A 20,296-nucleotide genomic window follows, 5' to 3' on the forward strand; every position below is an offset into this window, starting at 1 on the left:
TCCTCTGCAATGCCACTGTGACAGCATGTTTAAAACTATGGTGAGCCACAGTACTTGCTTTTGGCTCTTAGAGTGTGCCTACACAGGGAGTAAACGAAAGGCATGAATTTAAAGTTCATTAGCTAGAGCACATTAATTCCCTGAGTGGATGCTCATATGCAGAGAGAAAATAGCATGAAGTGAACTAATGCCAATTTGCTTCTTTGTGAGAGCATTAACAATCACACATTTTTAGAGCACTTAAAATTCAGTTACATAATTCAGTTTCTTGTGGACAGAATGAATGTCTCTGCACAATCTAAAAGCCCCACTAGCTGGCATTCTTGTCTTTTTATAAAGACATCTAATTATCAAGGTAGCTTGAAAGAAAGAACTTCAGATTCAAGAACAAATTTTCCATTGACTTTTGGTGGCTTTAGGTAATCTCATCTCCTAGTTAAGCATTATATAGGGGAAGAGGTGCATCCTGAGACAAAAAGACCCCTCACCTCTTCAATCATGTCCAGTAATGCTCTATTACAGTTCTCAAACCTGGATTTCCATGTAGCAGTATCCTTTTCCAACTTCTTCATTTTCTTTGTCATCTGTAGAAGCAGGAGGAAAACTGAATCACAACAGGAATTCCATGCCGCTGATTGAATTAGGGCAGCCCTTTTATTTAAGTCTTTGACTGTACTCATAGCGCTGCAACCAGCAGCTGTAGTGGTTGGGCTAAGTAATAATTTATGTTAACAGATGGATTTACTTTTAAGCGGCTGCCATATAACTTTCAGCCTCCAGTCTGCAATCCTAAAGTAGGAGTAGTTGATTATGTCTGCAAAAGTATAGCCAGTTCCCAGAGTACAAACAATAAACAAAAAAAAAGGTGACATTTTTCTGTTTATCCCTAGAAAGACTGAAATGTTACATCACTAGTAAGTTGAAGAAGGTTTTGTATCTTCTGAGCCAACATTGTTAAGGAAGCCCTCTCTATACAACCTCCAACACACCCCACTAGCTATATAGCACCATCTTTCCCTTTGGTTTTCTGTAAGCTGAACTCTGTGGTGACCATTAGAGGTGATCTGGGTCAGTGCAGCAGGATTTTGGGCCCTGTTGCCAGAGCAGAGCATTTTTGATTATGAAAGAAGGTGTGTTTGGTTTTTGACTCCCATTCATTATAGGAAGTAAGTACACCACCTCCAAGGAAACAGTCATTTAAGCTTAATGGTGGGAAGGCATTGTTGGACTTCAGCTCTACCCACATACTCCAGTGGAAAGACATGTAGCCTGTGTCAACCTTTCTGTGCCAATGTCAGTTACCTAGGAGGATCTAGGCATTCCTGGAGACATGGGCTGACAAACACAGCTCCACACTCCCCCTTTGGTGTCTCCGAGGGGTCTGTAACCAAGCAGCACATCAGGTTTTAGGTAAGATGTTTATTCTTTAATGCAGTTTCAGTTTTAGCTGAAAGTGAGAGTAAAATGTTCAGCCTGCAGTCCTGAAGTTTAAGATGCTGTCAGTTGTGGCTGAGTGTGCCCCAGATTTTATCTGGATGTTGATGAGTTTGTTCTTGAAAATGTGCAGAAATTATCGCATCCCAGATAAAATTATAGCGGTGAGAGATATCAAAATTTAAAAAGAGAGTGTAAAGCACAGAGTTCAGGTGTGAACTGCTACTCACTTTCTCCATCTCCTGTTTGAATGTGGCAAACACTTCATTGCTTTTTGTCAATGTTTTCTGAAATTCTTCAAACCTTTCAGAGTAGAGTGTGATCTGCATTAAAAGAGAGAAAATAACCACAGTAATTTCAGTCTCCAGAATGGTGAATTTCTACTTTGATAGAAGATAATAAGTATTCTGTTTGGACATGGAAATTAGCTTCTCTTTGCAGATCATGAAGCACAAACATCAGGGAATTGAAACTCTCTGCATCTTTTTAAGGCTGCAAACTGTTGTTATTCCTCTATTGCAGAAAGATGAACTAAGAAAGAATAGGCCAGTTATTTTAAAAATACCTAGGAATTGTGAGTGCCATATTCCCTTGAATGTTGCATCTATGGTGTGTCTACACAGGGTGCCCAGAAGCAAAGGAATTCCCTAGGAGTGGGGACTTCTGAAAACATTTCCCTACATAACTCAGGGGTGACTTCAAGAGGGCAGCATTAAAGACTACAAAGATTTCTAGTCCCTGCCTTTCCTCACAAGCCCTGTATACACCATTGTGGTTGACAACTACAGGAAAGGACTCCTAGGATCTGAATGGAAAATGATGATGATGATGATGATGATGATGATGATGATGATGATGATGATGATGATGATGATGATGATGATGGTGATGATGATGATGATGATGTGATCCCTGGGCTTTCTCCATGGGCAGGGACTAACATGAGCTGGTCTGACCACTGATGCTGTGCAGTACCAGCAGGGAGATTAAGTCAAAGTGAGAGCCAGCATGATCAGAGCTGTGCTTGAGCTCTAAGCCTTGCTTTGCCATGTAGACATCACCAAACTCCAGTTTTAACCCGAGGACATAAGCCCTGACAGACTTTAACAGAGGAACTCGGTATAGCCTGGCTGCCCAGTTGTTTATCTGTCTTCTTGATTACCCAGCAAGCCAGGCTGGGATCTGGATGCTACCTTGGCTACACGGATGTAAGACATAGTTTTATATCTAAAATCCATGGACGTTTTTGAAAAAAAATGTTCTAAAGTTCCAACACTAGTTTTTCTGTAATAGCATCTTGGTGTCTGCTTTTTCTGTTGTTTTCTGGGTTGGAAAAGAACTTTTAGAGTTCCAAGATCTTCCAGGATGCTACATAGATAAAGCATCATTATCTGCTCTTTGGAAAAGAAGATGAGCTCCAACTCAGCCACTCCATTTCGGTGCCAGAGTTAACCCAGCAGTGTTTGGGAGACCAGACATTTCATCTGTTCAGCCTGACAGCTCTTGTAAGCTAAAAAGCAATGCAATGGGAGTTTCAAGAGCAGCCTGTGGTATTCAGGTTGGCTGTATTCAGTATTCATTCTGGCTGGGGGATGGCTGCTCTCTCTGCACAGGCAAGGGGCTGACTAAATGATTAGCTAGGAGCTTTATTGTGTGCTGACAGCCAACACACATACTCCCCTGATACTGCTCTTCAGTTACTGCGGAAAAGAAGATTTAGAAAAGGTGGTTAATAGTGAGGTGGGTTTAATATGGTTATGCTATAATTCATGTTCATTCTGGTTAGTCGTTATGGTGCACCTTGGAAAATGTCATGACTATAACTGCAGTGTAATGCGGCTGTGCCTGAGCTCAGCCTAAATTAGGTAGTTAGGGTCCTGTTGTCTGTGGATGTGGCACTTGTTGTAGCCCTTCCCCACTGAGCTCGGTGAAAAAATGGGAGGTTAATCCATGCAGAGCTCTCTGGTGGCAATATCTGAGCTAGTTGACATGGAGCTTGCATGTGTGTATTTACATTAGGCTCTAGGCAGAGCTGTGAGTTATCCACAGACAGAAACACAGAGGGATTTGTTCTAGCAGCACTAGTGCCACAGCATAAGTGCAATATTGATACCAAGTGGAACATTTGGAATAGACATCAAGGCTCTAAGGAGAAATGCCTGAGCATCCTGAAGACAGCTGAGGGAGCAAGGATAGGAGTCAGCAAACTGGGGCGCTTAGCTCAGAGCAGTTGTCTTAAAACAACTCACTTCAATTCTCTGTCTCTGCTCTTCCCTCCCAACTTTTGCCTACTGTTTAATTAAATTAAAAACCTTTCTGGTTTGTACAGGGCAAACTCTGATCTCAGATGGGGCCCTAGGCATTTCCATAGCACCAAGAATAGCTTCTGCAATTTATATTTGTATAATAAATGAATGTTTTCATAGTGGCAGGGAACAGGCTGTGAGAGCTATCTCATTAGGAGTGTGCACTTGTGCACCTCAATTAAGGAGATGAGGAGCCCTTTGCAGCTGCCCAGCTCCCCCGCCACCTCCCCAGACAGTGTGGGCAAGGAAAGTGGAGGTAGCTCTGCTGCCAGCTGAGAACTTGTAAGTGCAAGGCTTTGGGACGTGGAAACACCTCAGCATCGTCCTGTTGTGAGCATACTCCTTCAGCCCTGCTACACTTCTCTTAGTTACCACAGCCCAGTGATTGCACTACACCAGCTACCAAAAATTAAAGGCCTTGGCTGACTTTTGTCTTCTTGCTTTGTTTCAAAGCACAAAGCTAAACAGTCTGCCTCAGCAATGGGCTTGGGGAGGGCATGCAGCATCCTGGCAAGCACCACTGCATTTTGGGTGTATTCCCTGAGCTGGTGCCAGATCCCTGTCATGATTTGGAGGGCTGGATTTGGCTGTTTCAGGAGCTGATGTTCCCTGGTTCCTTCCACCTCAAGGACGCACTAGGTGTTCATCACCTCCTCCAAAACGGAGTGGTATCTCACTTGCTACAGCAGGCAGCGAGGGCTACCTTATGGCTTCTCCTTATCTTGTTGGCCAATGTCTTCTCCTAATTTCCATGCAGTTGTTCCTCTGTTAATATCTATTTGGTTTTTTTGTGCTGCTTGCATCAAGGAGCTTTTTAAGCTTTTCTGTTTTGCACTTGCACAATGCATTGCACAATGGCATCTAGTGCCTGACGGAGGCCCTTCAGTGCTACCACACTGGAAATAATATTAATAACATTATTAATAATAATAGTAGTAATAGTAGTAATGACAGTAATGTCATTATTCCCAGTAATTATAAATGGAGGCTGCTGTGTAAGTGACAGAGCTTTCACACTTGAGCAGAACACCTAACTGCATGTTTCATTTTAACAAGTGTATCACTTAATTTTCATCTGTGCAAGTCTGCAAGAGGCACATTTATTATCAATGCCTTTGCATACTGTATTTTTCTAAAACCAATTTTACCGTTTCAAATGTATCCTTAATAAATTCTGGCTTTTATCAATACCTTCAGTTCCATTAAACTGGCTGCAGAGGTCTGCCTGCATATAAAACTCTTTCTGGTAGAACGTAAAAGTTTAATTAAAATCACTCTGAGAAAATTGGGAGCAGGTTTGCAATTGGGACAGACTCAGCTGGAGGCCTTTGAGGTTTGATTGCAGAACCTGTCAAACCGGTGTCAGCAGCAGTTTCTGTGATAATCTTTGCTGTTCTATCTGCTTACCTTAACCTTTGAAAAAACATGTAAATGATCAAACCCCTCTTCGCATGTTTCCAGATTGTCAGTTTAACATTAGCCTTTTTTTGATGTCTCAACAGATGGGAATTAGACTATCTACAAGGACAGAGCTGAACAGCAGTGAGCAAGGAAGGGGCCTACTGCTGGGTGAGGAGTTAGGCAGCTACATAGGGGCTGTAGGACTGGCCCCAGCCAATCTCTGCTAGGGAGAACCATTCCCAAGGAAAGAAGATAAAACTGTGAGACTGTTTGCATAAATTTAGGAAAAACTATTGATGCTGCCTCTTGTTGATGTGAAAGTCCAGTATGTGATCTAGTGTTATCACTCATATTCAAGGTTGACTATTGCATTGCTCTCAAAGTTTAGTGCCAGTTTCTTGTTTCCACTGCCTTCCACTTCAGCTTGAGTCTTTGTATAATTTTGGCAAGTGATTTAATGTTATTGAATGTTTCAAATTCTAACTGAATACTGAAATCCTAGAGGCCCCTTTGTATAGTCCCTTAGTAGGCAGAATTCCTGCTGAAGTTAATGAAAACTCTGCCTTCACATTCCAGTCCAGAAAAGTGTGTGAGCACATCAGCTCCAGTTTGGTAAAAATGTTACACAATGTGTGTGTACTCCAGTTCTTTGCTGGGTTAGAAAGCTGCCTGAAAAGCAATTATGGTGAATAATCAAGCCACGGCACTTATGTCGTTCTGTGGTTGAATATTGTAAACACTCATGACGGACAGCCTGATAGAATGGTTTCGGTCAGAAGAAACCTTTAAAGATCATCTAGTCCAAACCTCTTGCCATAGGCAGGGACATCTTTCACTAGATCAGGTTGCTCAAAGCCCCATCCAAGCTGACCACAAACACCTCCAGGGATGAGGCATCCACATCTTCTCTGGGCAACCTGTTCCAGTGCCTTGCAACTCTCACAGTAAAAAATTTCTTCCTTGTATCTAACCTAAATCTACTCCCTAAATTACCTTGCAGTTGGCTTGAAAATACCCTACTTCCTTTTTGATATCATATGGGATGTAGAATGAGGCCAGAAGGAATACACAGAAAGTAGTTTGGATACTTTACCTGTAATGTGCCTCATGGGTTAAAAACTGGGAAACAAAGGCACACCATGCAATCACCTCTCCTACGTCACCTGTGCCTGCAGGACAGTCTCTTGCTCCTTTAACATTTTGGCCTGGAGCTTCCATTCTGCAGCTTGGTTCAGGAGCTGTGTTTTGGGCAACAGAGAGAAAGTTGTTAGCAACTTAGCACTTACAAATCTTCATCTTCCAGCTATTTATCCTTCTGCCACTGCTACGTTGGTAAAGAATGATCTAACTTTCAGATGAAAGTTGCCAGGAATTAGGCAAGACAGAATATTCACTATTATCCAGAGATATGATACAGGGAACTTGGTTTGCAAAGGTATATTGGCATAGGAGTTCAAAACCTACTCAGAATGAAGTGTGCAGTGCAGTGGGCTCTAAAAAGTGTGGTATTTAGCTATATATTCACTAGACTTCTAGAGAGTGGTTATAGTACTTTCTGGCACTTTCATTTCAGCATAGCTCCAGCCAAATTCCTACTCTCCAATGAATGGCGAACTATCTTTTGCATTAATGATCAAGACTTTGCATATAAGCATGGTCACAGTCAGATGTGCCTCAAAAAATATGCAAGCTTTCAGAAAGTGAATGTGTATTAAATGTCATACGTTACTGGTGCCTGTTATCTTTGGGTTCCGTTTGCTTTGACATTTTATCAGCACAGAATTCCCGCTTGGTGTGATGCCTCACTTAGATCAAGGAGGCAGCCCAGGAAGAGCTTGAATGCAGATTCATCCTTGGCTGCTCCTGAGCAGAAATGACTCCTGCCTTCAAGTTATTCAGCAAAATGATATTCTGACATGCAGACTCCAGGTGGGAGGGTTGGTTGAGGGTGAACGAATTATAGGAATGAGATGTACAGAGACTTTTCCAGGCTGCAGTTCTGAGTCAGCACTTTCAAAGTGTTTGGTATTACTCTAGAAACTGGCTTAAGCTGAAAGCAGGAAACATTTACTGAAGCCTTAAAGAAATGTGACTGTTACCTACCAAAAATTTATAAAACATTTTATTTGATTAGGCCAAATGAATTTTTTAAAAAAATAATGTTAATGATAGCTTGAGAAATGAGATATAAACAAGTTAGTTCACCACAGGATTTTTTCCTGTTGAATTAAATGGTACTGTTTAAAATAGCACGGTTGGGCTCTGAAAATATATTGATAAAAAATGTACTGTGTAAGCCAATAGATCATGCTCTCAGAATCACAGAATAATTAGGTTGGAGAAGACCTTTAAGAGCATTGGATCCAACCATCAACTTAATACTGCCAACTCCACCACTAAACTATTTCTCTAACTGCCACATCAATATGTCTTTTAAATACCTTCAGGGATGGCAACTCCACTACTTCCCCGGGCAGTCTGTTCCAATGCTTGACAACCCTTTCAGAGAAGTCAGATTTCCTAATATCCAGTTTAAACCTCCTCTGGCACAACTCTTAATATTTATTTTGGGAATTTTATTTGGTGTTTCATTCAATGGTTGAAGTAAAACTCTTGAGTTTAGGTCTTGTTGACTAACATTTCAAATAGGTTGTTTCATAGCCAGTAAAAAGAGGTGGTATGAGTAGGCCTCAGTTAAATGAGCCTCAGTTCATGCATTGGCTTTCTATGGAAAGTGTGTGTTTGGATGAAATTTTGATTTTTACATTTCAGGTTTCTTTGATATCAGGGTGTCTGGTTTGAATGATTTAATGAGAAGTGTTTTGAAGACCCTCAGAGCTACTCAGTCTCTATGCCAGTCAGAACCCTGAAATAATGAAAATGTCCTACCTCTCATACCATATCTTCTGTCACATCACATCAGATGGACAGAGATGGCAAAGAAATGTTGCTTCTTTTGCCTGTTAATAAAATCTTTCTCTCCTATTGACAAATATAGTTTCTGCAGCCAGTAAAAATCCAAGAGTTGATAAACTCTTTTGTAATGGAAGCAAGCCACATTTGAGGCTTGCTCAAATTAGCAAGTGCTCTTATGCAGCCTGAGGTCATCTGCAAACACCAAGCTGGGAGGAAAGGAATCCGAAGAACTGATACTTTCATTAATGCGCTATGAAGTGGCAACAAGGAAGATGAAATATAAAGAAATTAATAAATATTGCATATGGTGTTTACAAAGCAGCACTTCAGTGAAGTGTGGTGATGTTATACTATATTATTAGAACTGTGATAGCTGCTGCAGGCCAAGACAGTCACATCATACTGTACTAAAAAAAGCCAGTCTCCAAGAACACACATTCCCATTCAATGACATGGATCTAGGGACTGTTTTAATGGAAATTAAGCTTCCCTTTTTGCTGCCAGATGCTGCAAATTCCAATCATGTAGAAATCTGATCAATAACTTTCAGTCACATACTTGAAAGCCACAGAGGCTTTAAACTGCAATTAATTGCACATCAAAGTCTGTGTTACAAGTGCTAAAAATGTGTTGTATTGGAAGTCCAAATAGCACTGACCAGTTACTGGATGACAGTAAAATTGTATCCTTAGGTAAAATTGACCCTTTGGGAAGGCTACACAGTATGAACCCTCGTTCCTTATATGAGGAATCACATTGTTACTCGCACATGTAGAGGGAACTGTGCAAGCAATGAGATGACCTGCTTATCGTGATGTGATATACACAGGCTGCAGGAGGGGACATCACTCCTTGTCTGAGGTAAAGAAGTTTTGCATAGGGACAAAGATTCCTACATGGAAGAACTTCATAAGAAGACATCAAAGTGAGCCTTCAAGTAGTAATCACATAGATAAAGAATAATAATAATTAAAAAAAAATTAAAGACTTTCTCAAAATCCTGCAGAAGGAGTCATGCAAAATGATGTAAAAACGGGATGTAAAAATGGTATGGAGAGAACTGAAGTATAGTTCTGAAAGCTTTTCCCTCAAATGACGGGATGCTGAAGTGCAGTAAGGCTCTGCTTTGCACATTACTGAGCTGGAGAGAAGTACAGCTAAAGGAGAGGACTCCATCAAAACCACTTTGATTTCATACATGCATATATATAAATACATTACTCACACAAACACTAGGATGATAGCTGGATGGGTGAGATTAAGTGCTCAACAATATGATTGACGTGGAAGACAAGTGCAGGCCAGCTCTCTGGGTGCAGGGCTACTTGTCATGCTAATCGTACTTTGACTCATTGCACGGCTTTTAGCTGGTCTTTTAAGTCCTGCAGCTAAATCTACCTTGCTCTGAGGTGATGTAAGCAATACTTCACCAGCCTACCTCAAAGGCAGGGTTATTAAGCATTATGTGGACAGTGTAAAAAATGTTCCTTGCACATGGTGCTTATCATTATACACCCACTACTTAAAGGCTTTGTAGCTTGTTTTTGGACCTGTTATTTCATAGGTGCTAGTTTTAAACACCACTAAGCCACAAAGAAAATCTCCCGCACCCAAATGTAGATGGTGATGACTTCCACTGCTTTAAAAGAAATGAAAATAATAAACCTGTGCAAATTAGTCCTCGATAAAATACACAAAGAAGGTCTGGCTAGAAACACAGCCAGACACAGGCAACAGGCAGATCCAAACCTCATGTTCTGTGATGCACAGCAAGAAAGGTCATTGATATAAGGCTGCATATGTAATTTTCCACAGAGCCAATGACCTACCTTTAACATCTTCTCCCCTCTGCCCCCAGTTTCTGAAACCTGGTACTAGGTACCAAAATTCACAGTGACTAAGTAAAGAAAGCCCAAATTTGCTTTGTCTTTATAAGAGATTCCTAGGAAATGTTTCCTGAGGTTTGAATTTGCCAAGGATAAACTGTCATGAATTAAATTTTGGGTTTTGTCTTTAAATAAGCCTCACAGTGAAAGGGAATAACTCAGCTGGACCACAAATTGTCATGCAGTGACATGCAGATGTGCACATGGACAAGTCCCAGCTCCTCTTCCCCCTTAATCTTTAGCTGGGAGTAAAGCTGAGTGGGAGTGGGTGTCCCAGCTGCAAGATCAGTGCAGAGAAAGAGGGTAAATTCTCTCAACTTTTTGTAAGAGATATTTGCTCTGTTTCCCTTGTGCTCTATCCATGGGCCTTAGAGCACTGTATCACCCATATTTGATGATACTTTGGCCGTGCTTGTGCTAATGAATCTGTTTCCAGATAGGGGGAAGGGATAAATAGTCTCTCTTTAGAGATCTGCTCCTGAGTTAGCTGGAGGATCCATGAAATCCAAATCTGTCTTCCAGGTGATGAGAGCCTGTCGCTCCCCTGCAGCAATCTCAGATGCCGCCACCACTGAGAAGAGTGACTAGGTGTCAGTGTTGAACTCTGATCCTTTGTAGATGTTGGGATTGTTGTGAAAATACCAGTCAGCCTGAGAAAATTAATTTTGATTGAGTTGCAAAATGTGTGAGACCAGGGAGGAGTGCCCTCCTCCCAACCCAGCTGTGCCTGCATGGGACATCTCTCCCACTCTCTGCTGTCCTCTTGCGAGAGATGTCCTATCTGCCAGGTAGGGAGGAACAGCAGATGAGGCTGCTAAAGAGCACCACCCTTCCTATCTGAAATAAGCACTGGCAGACCAATTTGGGGAGGGAAAACTCTGCAAAAGAGAAGGGGAGACTCTGTCACAGCAAGCAGCTTCTGTGGCCTCATCCACCAGCAAAACCGGACCCACAGAAGAACATCTGGGAAGGCTCTGAGCCTGCGGGATAGAGGCCTTTAGCCGTCTCACCTTAATCCCATGTTCATGTTTTCCTCTCTGACTGTTTAAATGTGCTCATTTATCCTGTGAGGAGATGGAGTATCAAATATCAGAGCTGTTAAAAACCTTAATGGTGTCACCTGACCCAATGTCACTATGAATCAACTGTGTAGTAATGGCGAGTTACCTAGAGGGGTCTGTGCTCTAGCCTACTGCTCTGCAGTTTGCCTCAAGAACTGTAAATGCCAATGAAAACAGCCTTTTGGAGGCTGTTCCTTTACATTAAGCATTGACAGCGGCAGTATAAAAGTCTTTGCTACTGAATCTGAGCTCAGACCTGAAGAGACAATATATTAGTGAAATAAAGCATGCAAGACTAATTTTGGCCTAAAGTTAGATAAAACACAGACAGATTAGAAGGATAGGTACATATTCCTTTTCTTTCTGATGTCGCTGTTCGGCTTCCTTCATCATTTCCTGAGACTGCTCCAACTTGGCATCCACCAGTTTCTGTTGAAGTTCTCTGTGCTTAAATATTTTATCAAGGTGCTGTAAGAAAATAAAGTCTGCTGAATGCACAGGTTTAACTGTGTACACAGGCCTTCATGCTCGTGCATGTACAGCTGTCTGCTGGAACACTCATAAGAAAAACTATTGCAAAACAGGAAGATGCCCAACTTGTTGCAATTAGTGAAAAACTACAGTGCTGATCAGAACAAACTGTGAGAGAATTTGCATGGGAAGGGAAGCCTCTTTAAAATAACATCTTTGTCATGCATTCCCTCTGTAAATACAATTCCCCATACATCCCCTCTGCTCTGGCTGCACATGAACCGTGTGGGCTTGGAGAGCTTGGGCGAAAGTACGTGAGTAGGAATGTGAAGGACATCAGACCAGATGAACCAGACATCGCCTCTGGCCTGTAAAATATGTGGGTCCATGGTGACATTCAGGAGGTAAATGCTGATAGCTATTTTCACTCTGGATTCATTTAGACAAATTTCATAAGACTAAATATCCCGAGTGCATGCCTCTGCTTTACATTTTCTTCTCACAGAAACCACAAAACAGGAATGTGCATTTCCTTCATGCACAGCCTAAGACTTCATGCATGATGCAACAGATTTGGAAATGCATGTATTGTATTGGGTATTCCACATTGTAAGAACAGATTACTTATGTTTTATTCTGTATGATAATGTTATCTGCTTGCACTGAGACTCAAAGTAAACGTATTTAGAAACAATAAAAAGACCCATTTTGGTATTAGTTAGCATTTGTCATAAAACTGAAAAAAATAGTCGTTCAGGATTTTACTGGGGTTTTTTTGTATCAAAATTTTCTGATCAGCTCTAATGTTTACAGGAAGAATAATTTCCCATCTGTCTATTATCCGCTAGATCTTAGGGTGAACATTGTGCCTTCAAAGAAGAATCTATTTCAATGCAAAGGGCCTCCTTTATCTGTCGTCTTAATTTTCTGCTTCTGGGGAAGGGTCAAAGCATTTACCTCAGAGCCCTTTTCAGCATCCTGTGTCTGGAGGGAACAAAAGTATATTTGGTGTGACCAGCAGAACAGGCTGTCCAAAAAGGTGAGAGCTGGGAGGTGCTTATAGGGGCCTCAGTGGGGGAAGCAGGAAAGGGGTGCTGAGGGGCTCCTTGGGGACTTAAGAGAGATGTGAGTGGGACGGTAGGCAGCTTAGTGGGCAGCTGGCACGTCTTGCTGCTTGGGTGCCTCGGGTCCTCTCCCCACAGCAGTGTCACACAACTCCTTCCCTGCAAAATTTGCTTTGCAGAGTCCAGTGGGCTCGCTGCATGCATAGTCATGCTCAGACAACAAAGCACAGTGGATGCTACCCTCAGCACCCCCACAAGACGCTCAAATGATAGCCAGCAGGGAGGACAGGCTGACATTGCTTTCTGTTTTCCCTCAAGGGAGATAAATTTGCTGCTGATTCCCGTGGGTAGCCAGAGTGTTGCTCTCACCTCCTCCCGCAGCTCGTACTGGTCAATGATGCTTTTCAGCTTCTCTGCCAGCTCCGTGTTCTCCTGGCAGAGCTTCATGTTCCTCTCGCTTTGCTGCTCGATCTGAGCCTGGATTTCACTCAACGTGCCCTGGAAATGATTTGTTATTTCTTTCCTCTTCTCATCTTCCTCCCGTGCCCGCTGAATTGTTTCCTCCTGTTGTTAAATGGAAGAGAACACAATCATGTAAGGCATGTAATAAGTGATTCCAGAAAGATACTGTTTCAGAGTAGCACAAGGCTTCCCTTTGAAGGATTATACATGTTCGCATTTCTCTTTGGAGATTTTCTTGCTTTCATCTGCTCCAGCATTAGGCATGATTCTAAATTTACAGAGCAAATTATACAGTGGCCTTGAAAAAATTAGGGAACTAAGAATTTGCATTTATAAAGATGGATGTAGAGCAGCGTTTCAGATCAAAGTGAGCCTGGGAAAGGGGACATTCATGCATGTCTTGATTCATGATATTGCAGCACCACTTTTGCTTTGGAAGAAAATATTTATTGAAAGCAGTCAAAAGCTCTTTTATCAAATTTCTTTTTTATTGAGTTAAAAAAATCACCCTTTAAGATGCCTCCTTTTAACTAGGAATACTAATGTCAAGCGTATGGTCTTTGAGATTTTCATTTTAAGAGAAATCCATGAGTTTCTGTAGAATCCCTCCCAATCCTTCAATTTTCCTTCCCTAACTTTTTAACTGACACCAACATTTGCACTAATTTTTAGGTGGTGCAATCAAGGAAAGCTTGTGGGCTCTTTCTTGCAGAATCAAAGCAGAGAATCAGGATTTCACCCGGAGAAAGATAGATGGATTTCTTTTTTTTTTTTTTAGCAACTACTGAAATTCTGGTTTGGATTTATTTATATAAAAGACAATGCAGAAAGAATCTGCATTCATTTCTTTGGATCCAGAAACGTGGATTACTTTTATTCCTTACTCATTTGCTTCCAGGGCAGTCTGCTCTTCTGGGGAATGTAATCCTGATGTACAGTGGCTAGGACCATATTTGCTGCAGTTACAAATCACACCACAAGCACATTAAGAAGCCACTCCACAGCATGCAAATGACATAATAAGGTTTCAACTTGCCTAGTCATTTACATAAAAATATTTGATAACATTGCATATGGATATTTACTACAAATATACTACAAATATACTTGAATAAAGCCTTAGCTCACTCTAATGAAATATAACTTATATCACAAATGTGACATTAAAGGTGTCGATTCAGGCCCTACACTTAAAATAAGATGAATACCAAATGACCCAATTTCTACTTAGCATGCAAAACACAAGCCCGATCTTTGACAACTGCCGTTCAAAGTAGAGGATGTTTGTCCTTTTGCTGACCGGGGAATGATAGAGGTGACAATACCTTGGATAATGGGAGGAAAGCACTGGAGCTCTTATTGCCAAAAACACTGTAGTGCATGGAAATCACCATGAAGCTCTGCTGTGCTCTGCAGTTTACTGTGTACTCACAAAAACGGTAAAATGAACTGTGAGCCCAGAAGGACTCTCACTCTTAAGAGGAAGCAAGAATCACAGATGAAGCTGGGCAAATACCTTGCAGGGTCTTCTGGTTCAGTACCTGTGCTGGAAATTGGATGCATGAAAAATTTGTAGTAAGATGAAAGAGAAGCTCTCAATTTATTTTTTTTTTTTATTAATTGGTGAGAATGATTTTGAGTTAACCTGAAATGTTTTGCTTGACCAGAAATTGAGCTGTGTTTTCTTTTTTGTCACTTTTTTATTTAACTCTCTTTAGGACAATTTTGAAACAGAAATGCTATTCCAAATTACAGTTAGAAATGCTATTCAGAAGGTCTTTTAAATCAACTCTTTAGCATTCCCAAAATGGAACATTTCATTTTCTTTTGAAAGAAGATGTTCACAAACAATGCCATCTTTTTATTTTTGTTTGAAATTCTGGCAAATTTAAGTTGAATTTGTAGATAGCTGTGGTCAAGTCAGGATTCCACATTACCTCTAATACACCATACAAAAATCTGCTTACGCCTCTTTGCTCTCTGTTGATAGGTGCAGTCCTGAGCGGGGAGAAGAGTGATCAGGTGCTTTCACTTCAAGATGTCAAAGGCAGAGTGAGAAATTGAACTTGCATGACTGGAGTCCTAGTTCTATGGCTTCAAAACATCCTTCTTCAAAAATACTTTATTGTTTTAGTAGACCAAATGGTATTAGAACACATCACTGCTGTGATTTAAAGCTCTCTGGAGTAATAAATCCAGCTGAATATAAAACAAAAAGCTGGTGGATTGTGCGTAAGTCACGCTGCACAGTTCTGTTGCAAGGTGAAATGAGACATCCTAAGAGCAGCAATCATGCAAATGTAAAACAAAAAAGTGCACGTGTTACCCTGAGGATCTTATTTCCTGCTAATCCTCTATTCCGAGGTCAAATAATTACACAGAACACAGAGACAATACAGTCATGGCTAAAGACACTTAGCCAAGAAGCGTTTAGTTGCAGGGCACAGTGTTTCTCTTGACCTCTCCTCCTTTGGAGGAAAAGATATTTGTGGAGGATATTTGCTTGGGATGGGAGAGGTCTGAGGTGTGTCCCAGAGATCTCCTCAGAGTCCATCATAAAATGGAAGTGAATTTGTAAATCCTTGACATCTCAGCTACAGGTTAAGGGTTGATGTGGGTGAGAGGAATTGGCCTAACGGATAGGCGACTTTGTGATTATGGCAGTGTGCAGAGACCTGCAGGCATTGCCTCTTCCTCGCATCAAGGAATCAACTCCTTCATGCCTCAGTGCTCTGCCATGCTGTGAAGCTGGCCATGATGCTGCCAGTCCACAGCCTATTGCGGGCTGATGCCCAGTCCCTATGGTAATACAATTTCTATTTCTTAAGTGCTGCTGATACTGCCATGGGAGTACTGATGCATCGTTGGAGGTGTCTGCATTAAACCTCAGCCTTCACTCTCTGTAAAAGCCTACAGCTAAGGCTGCATGAGCACTAGAGCCAGGGAGAGGGCTGGTGCCACCAGCAGAGCCCTGCTTCCCTGCCACCTCTGCTCCAGGGCTGTGGGGTCAGTTCCCCTTCATCCACCCTGTCTGGGCAGGCAGAAAGTCTGGCAAATTCTAAATCATTGGTATCACCAAGGCATTATTATCACAAGGCTAAAACCCTAACTCTCTGCCTACTCTTTGGTTGCAGTAACCTGAGAGAATGTAGTTTTCCCCAACAGTTTCCTTGGTCCTTCCCATTTCAAGACCTCACAGTGTAAAGTGAGACCCTTAAGTTTTCCCCCAAACTGGAGGCTTGAAGACTGGCTTCTGTTTTGCATTACTGTTGTTGCAGCTGAAGTACCTGTGGAATCCGAAGCTCTTGGCTTGCTTCGTTGCAAGGAGCAGAGCAGAAGGTGTTTGGGGTGGTGACTTCACACCATTGTCATGGTGAATTCATGACATGTAAACCATACTTGGCCTTGTCAGCTGCTTCACTCTGCTTATTCTTTTAATAGACTTAAATTAACTGCTCGGTTTTAGTGAGGAAAAGAAAGAATTGTAAATTCTTTTTAGATTACCAGTGGTAGAAGACTAAAATCCAGCCATAAACTATTTTTCCATTTCCTCTGTCCTTTCTTAATCTTTGTGCTCCATATCTACCCTATAAAAGATGCATTCTTGTGTCCTACTGCAATACTACTATTGCTCTCATCTTTTACTGCTAAAAGTGAAAGAATATATTGAATAAACCCTTGTAAAATTAAGACAAGGATATTTTGAAGCTTGCGATTTATCACTGGAATGTGAGATAATTTGAAAATGGAAGGGCAGGATTGTCTCTGGTCCTCATCTCTCTCTGGGGCAACTCCAGAAGACTGTTGTGCTGCTGAACTCATATAAGCAGAGACAATAGGAATGTGGACTGCTCATTTTCAATGAACTGTTCTCTTCATTCCCAGATGCCACAGTCTGAGTTAGCTTGGAGATGAGCCCATAATTGAAGCTGTTGACTATTGTGACATTTGTATGACAGTCATTGCTTAATGCCCGATAGGAGGAAGGACAAGGGACCTGAGATGTTCATGTCACTACAAGATGCTAAGTAGCCACTGGACTGTTAGATAACTAGCAAAATACAAACACAATGCAGAGAAATGAGAGGTTGTTTGTCTCAGCAAAGCTACTCCATTGCCATAGGAATGCATTCTGCTGTTTCACGAACATTTATTTTGTTTTTCTTGGAGGGAGGGTTAAACATCTGTTTTCTGCTGTGAAGTGTAACTGCAACGAAATAATTTGAATAGCTGGACTGTAAATCAGTCAGATTTTGAGGCCAGTATCCAATACTAACCAGAAATTTTTCTTCTCTGCTCTGCATTACGGATTTTCAACACAGCTCCACACTGCATATTCATCACCACTTGGCTGCAGCGTTCTCCAGTTAATGGGAATTCCACACACCAGATGAGCGAAGATGTCATTTACATGAAGTGATGTGCATATAATGCACCACATGGCAAGTCAGAGTTGGTTCACAATCTGGACAGGCCTGGATTCTCCTTTGCTATTGAAATGACACAATCTCCCACAGTTTTTATTTTCCATGCTTTGGAACATAACCAGAAGTGCTAATCCCAAGTGCTAGAAAATTATGAATTGGCTTCTCTGTCCTGCCAAAACCAAAATAAAAATGACTTAAGCACAAGATTTTAAAAATAACTTTTGATGGATTCTCTTGGTTTAGGCCCTCTCAGTAGAGTCATAAGTGAAAGAAAGTTGTACTCACTTAAAATAAACTTAAAATAAACTCACTTAAAATCTCATCCAGAAGATGAGATTCTGGATGTTCACAGGTTTCCAGGAGTTTAAAGGCAAATGTTCCAAGAACTATGTTAAAATTCTTAGGCAGACAAAACTGGATAAAGATATTGAATGCCTTTTTTTATTAATCTAATCCTCATTCATTCTGCAAGTATATTTTTTCTTACTGTCTTATTTAACATTGTTGTTTTTACACTGAAATCACAGGAGCAAAGGAAAGCTAGTATTCTGAGTTTTTTAAAAGGTCTCCAAATTCTTAAAAAGAAGTAGTCGAAATCTGAACACTTCTTCCTACTACCAGATCAGCTCATCTACCTTTCCTGATTCACTTGGTATAGATACAGGATAAAAATCAGAACCGTGTCTGACATTTATAGGTTTATTTAGGGGACCTAGTTACAAAGTAAAACAATCCAACAAGTGGAAAGATGTTGGAGAAAGACTTTCCTAAGTATGAAGATGAAGTGTGTAATGAAGTATTTATATATAAAGAGAAAGGAAAAATCATGCTCTCTGGTAGTGATATTAACAAGCATATGATAGCTGGGAAATTGTGTGAGGAATTAAAAAAAATCAGTTCTGAATATGTTTTCCAACTAGGATTACTTTTTCACTATGTCCCAGCTTTCACTGATTTGTTCCACTGACATAATTTATTTTTTTCAGAAACCTCAGTTAAGTCTACGCATAGCACTGTACACTGTAGTACACTGTACTCTTAAATCACTTTAAAATTGGTTTGTATTTCTGTTGAAAGATTTTGCCCAAAGATGTTCTGGTATATCAGTATCAGGGTATAGCTCAGGTCTGGTACAAATTACAGACACAAATTTAATTGGCGCTTTCACTTTTGCATTAGTATAACTGACCACAAAAAGATTTGCTTCTAGTTTTCCTAACTAAATTGTTTTTTTCCTTCTACTAGTGAACAGTTTGAGCGTACACATAGCCCTTCCCAGCTATGTTCTTACCAACACACAATGAGAGTCAGAGCTGGACCCTGAAAACCTGTTCATAAGCTGGTGGAAAAGAATGAAAATCTGTTACAGTTAATAGAGGTTATATCAGGTGAAATTCTTGCTGCTGAGAATTCATACATGTAATTCTATATATAACCATATCCCCATGAAGAAGGTTTTTGAATAGATCAAAGCAGATGCTTTTTGCATAATAATACCACCACCACCACTAACATGTACTTGGAAAAAAAGGAAGATCAAAACAGAAATACACTTCTTGAACCTAACATTTTTCAAGAAGCATAATCATATTATAAATTTCACATTTAAATGGCATGATGCACCAAGCAATAGGCAAACACGGCATATGGATCCCAGCATTTTGACTTCCTTTTTGAGCTGATGCTTGTAATTCAAATGACTTCCAATGTGTTGGCATCTTTTGTGTCTTAAGGCTTGATGTCTTGAGGCAAATGTCCTGATTGTCTAACACTCACAGACCACCTGAAGATGCCCAAGTACTCAAATTACATGAAAACACCTGCCAGCCTTCTGTGAGACCCCTGGAGCAAAGCTGGTGCTCCTATTATTCTGTCCATGCACACACGTTTACATCTCATTCTCAGAGACCTGGTCTTTTAGTACCCCTGATTTTCTCTACCTGAGCTCCCTGATAGTTCTTACAGCTAGTTTGGGAAAACTCAATGTCCAAAAGCACTGGGATATTTCCAAAGAAAGAATAAAAGAGTCCTGGTATAACTGGACCTGTAGACTAGAGCACATATATTTATTTATTTTTATTTATTTATTTATTCCTATACATATATAGGAAGGCATCAGCATCTTCTTCCCCTGGCCACTGCTGGGTACTTTGTTAAGGCCATCACTCACCTTGAGGTTTTTGTTGTGCCTCTGGAGCTCCCGGCACAGGCTCTCGAGCTTGCTGCGGGCAAGGATGGCTCGGCTGTGCTCACTCTGCAGTTGGTCCTTCTCCTTGGTGATTTGGGCTTGCCTCTTCTGCAGGTACTTGAGCTTTTTCTGCTCAGCGCGATGCTCTTCAAGCTGGGCAGGAAGCAGGAATTAAAATGAAATTAGGAGGAAAAAAGAAAGGAAACAAAATGAGTTATTTTGGGTTTGTGAAATTCTTCACAATTTCATAACCTCTTAGGAAATGTTTTGTGTTTATCATCACTAATGGAAGAGCAGTGACCAATCTGGAGTGAGTCCCAAGTCTGCTCACTGCAACAGTCTCAAGTATGCTGTAGCGTGGGTGAGTGAACATAATTTTTAACACTCTTGTCGCAGCATTTCATCCTTCCCTTCTTTGATTTGAATTTCTTTAACGGGCAGCTGTGAAGTTTTTTTTTTTTTTCAACTTTAGGAACAGAAGCAACTGGTAGCACTGTATGTTGTGGAATTTCTCCAGATCATGAGATAACACAACAGTTGTTCATTCTGTTTTATGGCTTCCTGAAAAAGAAGCAGCTTCCTAGATACCCAGGAACCTTCTGGAAAACACAACAACAAAAGAGGTGCTGGAGACTAGTCGGGGCTTTGCTGCTGATGGACAAGAATGCTCTTCAGGGAAG

The 20,296-nt window shown here is 41.0% G+C and overlaps 1 protein-coding gene across 1 annotated transcript in view; it reads right to left on the reverse strand.

Moving 5' to 3' along the window:
* Positions 1–20,296, reverse strand: part of TXLNB (taxilin beta) — a 33,500-nt gene that overhangs the window by 2,548 nt on the left and 10,656 nt on the right. Inside the window, exons 4-9 of the mRNA XM_009557488.2 lie at positions 19,599–19,769; positions 12,909–13,103; positions 11,353–11,472; positions 6,305–6,379; positions 1,665–1,757; positions 489–584 (exon numbers count right to left, since the gene is read on the reverse strand). Of these exons, the coding sequence (XP_009555783.2) occupies positions 489–584; positions 1,665–1,757; positions 6,305–6,379; positions 11,353–11,472; positions 12,909–13,103; positions 19,599–19,769 (750 nt within the window). The remainder of the gene's footprint in view (positions 1–488; positions 585–1,664; positions 1,758–6,304; positions 6,380–11,352; positions 11,473–12,908; positions 13,104–19,598; positions 19,770–20,296) is intronic.

Source organism: Cuculus canorus, chromosome 3, assembly GCF_017976375.1.
Source record: "Cuculus canorus isolate bCucCan1 chromosome 3, bCucCan1.pri, whole genome shotgun sequence".
In the NCBI taxonomy this organism is placed as follows: domain Eukaryota; kingdom Metazoa; phylum Chordata; class Aves; order Cuculiformes; family Cuculidae; genus Cuculus; species Cuculus canorus.